Source organism: Sus scrofa, chromosome 4, assembly GCF_000003025.6.
Source record: "Sus scrofa isolate TJ Tabasco breed Duroc chromosome 4, Sscrofa11.1, whole genome shotgun sequence".
Classification (NCBI taxonomy): Eukaryota; Metazoa; Chordata; class Mammalia; order Artiodactyla; family Suidae; genus Sus; species Sus scrofa.
The window spans coordinates 96,172,948-96,178,947 of record NC_010446.5 but is presented as its reverse complement, the minus strand read 5'-3'; the positions used below and the strand labels follow the sequence as shown (position 1 = coordinate 96,178,947).

Here is a 6,000-nt window from a genome sequence, read left to right as displayed (position 1 = left end):
GTGCCTACACGCATGCTGGGCAGCTCCCCCAGCCCATTTCCTCAGGAGCTTGCTTTGGGTCACTGCGGGCTCCGGGGCGCCTTCCCACTGCAGCCCAGGAGGGTCAGGCCAGAGCCGTGAGGCCCCTGCTCCCAGCCTCCCTTTCCTGCTGTCCGCCCACCCACCCACCCCCTCCCCGGGCGGGGGTGGGGGGGAGCCCCTCCCCTGGGGGAAGGACACCACCTGGCACTGTCTCTCTTTCTGGCAGCTGTTTCGAAAGCCAAGATGAGCACCACTCCGGCCGAGAAGTCCATGATGGACACGATCGACCTGTTCCACAAATTCACAGACGACAGTGACACCATGGACAAGGAGGGCCTGCTGAAGCTGCTGCAGGAGAATTTCCCCAACTTCCTCAGTGCCTGTGTGAGTTGGGATCCGCTTCCCCACATCGCTTGAGCCCTGGCGTGGCTGAGGACCCTGTGCCCTGTGACCTGGGACAGGTCACTCTTATTCGCTGATCCTCCACGTTCTCGTCTGGGAAAGGGGCGGTGGGACTTCCTAGCCTGCCTTCTTACCGGGGTGCACAGATCGGGTACCTGTAGCCAAGTAGGAACATGTCTGGTAGACACGGTTGTTCGTAGGTGGTCAGAAAGGGCTCCGACTGGGGGGCAGGGAAGGGTCCCCTCTCACCTGTCACACCCCCTGCGTGAGCCTCAAGCCCTTGTGCTCTCCCATCAGGGTCCTTGAGATTCGAGGGAAGGTGATAGAAGTTCCATCGCTGACGGACAGAAGTGTTTTTTTGTTTTTGTTTTTTAAGAGGAGGGACCACAATTGTCTTCATGGATTTGTTTGGAAGTATAGTTGGTTCCCAATGTTCTAGTAGTTTCAAGGGTACGACATCGTGATTGGATGTGTTTACAGACCCCCCCCCAATCGAGGGAATTATCAACTGTCGGCCACAGTTCCTGAGCTGTCCTTTCCCGGCTTGTGCCCTATTCGTTTTATACCTGGTCGTTGGTGCCTCTGAATCCCCATCCCTCTCCCTGCTGGTGACCACCAGGCTGTTCCCTGGCTATATGCAGAATTTTTAAAAATAGCTTAATGAATTTTATTACATTTATGGGTGTACAACAACCATCACAACCAAATTTTACAGCATTTCCATGCCAAACCCCCAGCCCACCCCCCCACCCCCAACCTGTCTCCTTTGGAAACCATAAGTTTTTCAAAGTCCGTGAGTCAGTATCTGTTCTGCAAAGAAGTTCATTGTGTCCTTTTTTTTAGGTGCCACATGTCAGTGGTAGGTAGCATCGGATGGTGGTGTCTCATTGTCTGACTGACTTCACTTCGCTGTACATATGCAGAATGTCACTTCCTTCTTTACCAGGAAGCCCTCATTTGCAGACCTGGTTAAATCTGATCATTAGAATGTACTGAACTGATCACCAGCAGAAGGGGTTCCTAGGTGATGGAGAGACCAGGCCAGCAAGAAGTGGGAACTCAGAGTGTGTCAGGCTCTGCAGGTCACGAAGAAGACAGGAGAGGAGGGTTAGGCTGAAGAGGGCCAGGGTGGGGCTTCTTTCATTCACATATTTACACGGTTGATGTAGCGTGGCTTTCCCCTGTGTGTCCGTGTCAGGTGCACAGCGAGGTGATTCCCTCATGTGTCTGGGTCGGGCTTATTTTGAGTCCCAGGGTCGACCTCAGGAAGGTGGTGCCTTGGAGGGGGCTGGGGCCCTTGGAGGGGCTTGGGGAGTGGGGCTGGGGCTGGAGACCACCCCGGCAGCTCTCTGATCAAGGCAGCCCTGGGCAGAGCCCGCTCCCCATGGGACGTCTCGGGCCAGGGCCTGTCCCTGACCTGCAGGCTGATGTTCCTGTCCCCACGCCCACTTCCCCTCCTCTCACGGTCCCACCAGCCGCATCCGTGCTGCCTCCAGGGCTCGCCTCCCTGTCTCTGCCTCCTCCTCTTCTGCCAGCCCGCAACCCTCTGGGGACTGAATTGGCTTTGTTTTTGTGTCTTTTCCCACAGGACAAAAATGGTGTCGATTACCTGGCTAATATCTTTGAGCAAAAGGACAAGAATAAGGACCAGAGGATTGAGTTTTCTGAGTTTCTGTCCTTGCTGGGGGACATAGCCACGGGCTACCACAAACACAGCCATCAACAAGAACTCTGTCCTCCGGGACATCAGTGAGCCCAGAGCCCTCCAGAGAACTCAAGATACAATAAAGTGTCTTTTCTGGTTAGACATTTGTGTTAGTGCTTCCTTTTCTTTGATGTGTGCATCTCAGACAAAATGTACAGCTGCCAGTTACCCGCTTGTAGATTCTCCACTAGATGCAAAAACCTTCCCAGAGAGTTCCTTACAGTGCCCTGAGACCTGACTCGGTCACTCTTTTCTGTTGGACCTTGGGATTCACCTGTGTGCCTTGTACCTGGGATTGAGTGTTGTAAGCAGCTAGTTGAGGTTTTGTTCAGGTTACAAGCTAGACCTCTCATCTGGGGTCTTGCGGGCCCAGGTGGGCCGTTGGTGCTAGACGACTTTCATGAGAGTGACAGACTTTGTCATCTTCCTTTCAAATATGGTTTCTAAATGCCATCTAGGGCCCAGATGGTTCTGGTCAATGCTTAGGGGGTGGGCATTTGGGGTAGATGCTAACATCCCTGCACCAGACGAAGGGGCTGGCTGGGAGCACATGGTTCGTGAGCCAGGTGCCATGCTGGGAAATGAAGATGCAGGAATAAAAGTGATGCAATGGCTGCCCCCCGCCCCCAACACTGCCCAATGCCCATTTTCTGTATCCTCTCCACTTTGGGTTGCAAATTCTCTCCAGTTTTAAGCCCTTCAAACCCTTCAGACCAAAGGACAGAGTCAGCATGTGTCTGCATTCCCAGTGCCATTTTCTGACCTTTTCTTTACTATCCCCCATACGCCTACAACCTGCCCCCACCTTGAGGCTCATGCCATGCTGCCATAAGATTTATTTTCTTTTCTTGCCAGATTTGCACACTTTTCTTCCATTTGGCCATACCCATGGCATGTGGAGATTCCCGGGCAAGGGTTCAAACCCAAGCCACAGCAGTGACCTGAGGTCCTGCAGCGACAATGCCAGATCCTTAACTGGCTGCACCACAAGAGAACTCCAGATGTGCACACACTTCTGATGCATAGAGGGCTTAGGCATTGGGTTCTAGTCACCTTTTCTATCTCACCGGGAAAACATAGGTGAAGTAAGTGAGCCATCTGAGGCCAGATTTCCTCGAAGTAGAAACTAAGATGGGGCTTCTTGTGTGTTTATTGAGGGAGTGCTGTCAGGTGAACCTTGACAGGGAGTGAGGGGAACAGCATAGGACAGGGGGAGAAACTGGACAAAGACGTGCGCTCCGCTTCCCTTAGCTTCAGTCTGATTCCATGGGGAGCTCTGGAGCAGGAATGAAATGAGCGCTGTCCCACCTTAAAGCAAAGAGGCCCAGCTTTTGTTCCCCTTTCTCAGGTAGTCATTGACTGCAGGCCATCCCCAGGGGGGAGGCATAGGATTCTAGGCATTCCTGGGCCTGGAGGATCCTTTGGAGCCAAAGCAGGTCTTGGAGAATGATGTCGTTGTGACCTATTCGCAGCCAACACTGATGGGAGCTGGGTGATGGGCGCACTTTCCAGGCAACAGAGATTCGGATGGGGCACCACCACATCTATGGCAGTCCACCCCTTGGACCCACTCAGATCTGCTTGTTTCTTAGGTCAAGTTCATTCCTTCCAGGAAGAGTGTCTCGACTTCCAGACAGCTATGATTTCTGGGGGCAATTTTCAGAGGAGTGGCCTACCTAAATCCCTCACAGCCGCAGCTGATAGTAAAGCCACAACGTGTATTCATTCTCTTCCTTCTCTACCTCCCTTTCTAGATTTTTCTCCCAGGGGCCAGTGCTTGTGCCTGTCGAGGTGGCTTGCCAGGCAGGGTGACCCAGACCATCATTCTTGAAGGATGTGGGCTCCTGGTTCCCATGCCCTTATCAAGCTTTGGTGGTTTTATTACCCATTCACAGTTAAAACTGGACAGAGGAATAGCCCAGTGGATCACCTGAGTGCCAGAAATATTCCTTCCTGCCCCTGTTATGTCGTGAGAGTCCTACATGGTGATCAGGATCCATTATCCTTCCAGGAAAGTGATTCTTTTTTTGCCTCCTGGAGAACAGACCCAGGGAGTCCTAAGCAGCCAGGCAGAAGCAAATGGTCACAGGCTCCTTTGGGCAAAACCTGAGGGAGTCACTACTATATATACTTGCTGTGCTGTTGCAGGGTCTTTCTTTATGGGACCAAGTCTCTCTTTCAATTGATGGCTTGTGGGACTGAGAACTGGATCAGCTTGCAGTCTCTACAGCATTTAGCGTTGTGCCCTAATGAGACTGGTCCCTCCTTCATGGAGCGCATCACCTAAGCCACCGGTTCTCAGACTGTTTTTTCCTTCCCTGCATGCATTCACCTATGGATGTTGTTAAAGTGTAGGTTTCTGGGCCTCACCCTGAAAGATTTACTTTCTTTCCTTTTTTTTTTTTTTTTTTTTGCTTTGTAGGCCCATACATGTGGCATATGGATGTCCCAGGCTAGGGGTCAAATCAGAGCTTTAGCTGCCTGCCTACACTTACACCACAGCAATGCCAGATCCAGGCTGCATCTGCAGCTCCACACCCTACAGCTCATGGCAATGCTGGATCCTTAACCCACTAAGCGAGGGGAGGGACTGAACCCATGTCTTCATGGATATTAGTCGGGTTTGTTATTGCTGAGCCACAACTTCAAGATTTTCAATGATTAGATCTTAGGTGGGGTCAGCTGAGTCTTTCCCAAATGGCTTCAGCTCTTCCGACAAACTGAAGGGAGCAGCAACTTGGGTAGCTCAATAGAGAGGCTGGTTCTAGGTACTTTTGTTGTAAGCATCTTTGCCGCAATATTTCATTGCATAACTAATTGGCGGTAAAGCAATTTTGCTTAAAAGATAGGCTATAAAAATGAAAGAAAAACATTAAAATGGACATAATGAGGGGTTCCCTGGTGGTCTAGCAATTGAGGCTCTGATGTTGTCACTGCAGTGGCTCAGGTCACTGCCGTGGTGCAGGTTCGATCCCTGATCTGGGAACTTCCACGTGCTGTGGGCTCTGCCAAAAAAAGAGACATGTTGAAACATGAATAATGAGTAAGGAAAGAACTGTTGCAAAATACAGAATATTTGAATACATTTAAAATGTGTGTAGATCCATGGCAGTATTACTGAAAGAACTGATTTTATTTTTTTGGTTGCACCTAATCACTTGTCTTCCAAGTCTTTCATATTTTATACTTTTTTTTTTTCTTTTTTGGGTCGTTCTCGTGGCATATGAAAGTTCCTACGTTAGGGGTTGAATTGGAGCTGTACCTGCCAGCCTATGCCACAGCCACAGCAATGTGGGATCCAAGCCGAGTCTGTGACCTACATCACAGCTCACAACAATGCCGGATCCTCAACCCACTGAGCGAGGCCAGGGATTGAACCTTCGTCCTCATGGATACTATCCATTACTGCTGAGCCACTAAGGGAACTCCTTTTTTTTTTTTTTTTTTTTTTTTTTTGGTTTATCCTCTCATTCAGCATTGCACTTTTTCTTTTTTTTGCTAATACATCTTCCTTTATTAAGAGAGGTATCTGTTTCTAAGTACTAGCATGTGTATTTACACCTGAGCTTTGTATTGCTCTGTGAAAACCTCAGCACTGTTGTTTGTTCTCAGCATTGTGATAGATGTTTCACAGAGGCTGAGGGACGGGTGGCCCTCAGGCTCTTTCTTCTCCAAGACATTTCCAGTAAAAGCAGTTTTCCCCAGGTAACACAAGAGCTTTCTTCATAGGAGACATTTTGGAGTGGCCTGTGTAGGAGAACCAGGGCCCAGGAGACCACAGAGGCACCCTCCCCACTGTCCGGGCTTTGGGGTCTGCAGAGCAGCCAGGACAGAGGTCCTGGGGTTTTGTCTGTGTCAGAGCCCTGGCTGTT

General features: G+C 50.5%; 1 protein-coding gene across 1 annotated transcript; it reads left to right on the top strand.

Moving 5' to 3' along the window:
- S100A7 (S100 calcium binding protein A7) lies at positions 254 to 2,230 on the top strand. The gene is made up of 2 exons (XM_021090794.1): positions 254 to 405; positions 2,012 to 2,230. Exons 1-2 carry the CDS (start codon positions 265 to 267, stop codon positions 2,174 to 2,176), a joined length of 306 nt encoding a protein of 101 aa, XP_020946453.1. The 5' UTR covers positions 254 to 264; the 3' UTR covers positions 2,177 to 2,230.

Coding starts and splice junctions, on each gene's coding strand:
- S100A7 (XM_021090794.1), top strand. CDS start 265: ATGAGCACCACTCCGGCCGAGAAGTCCATGATGGACACGATCGACCTG. Junction 406..2,011: donor CCAACTTCCTCAGTGCCTGT/GTGAGTTGGGAT, acceptor CTTTTCCCACAG/GACAAAAATGGTGTCGATTA.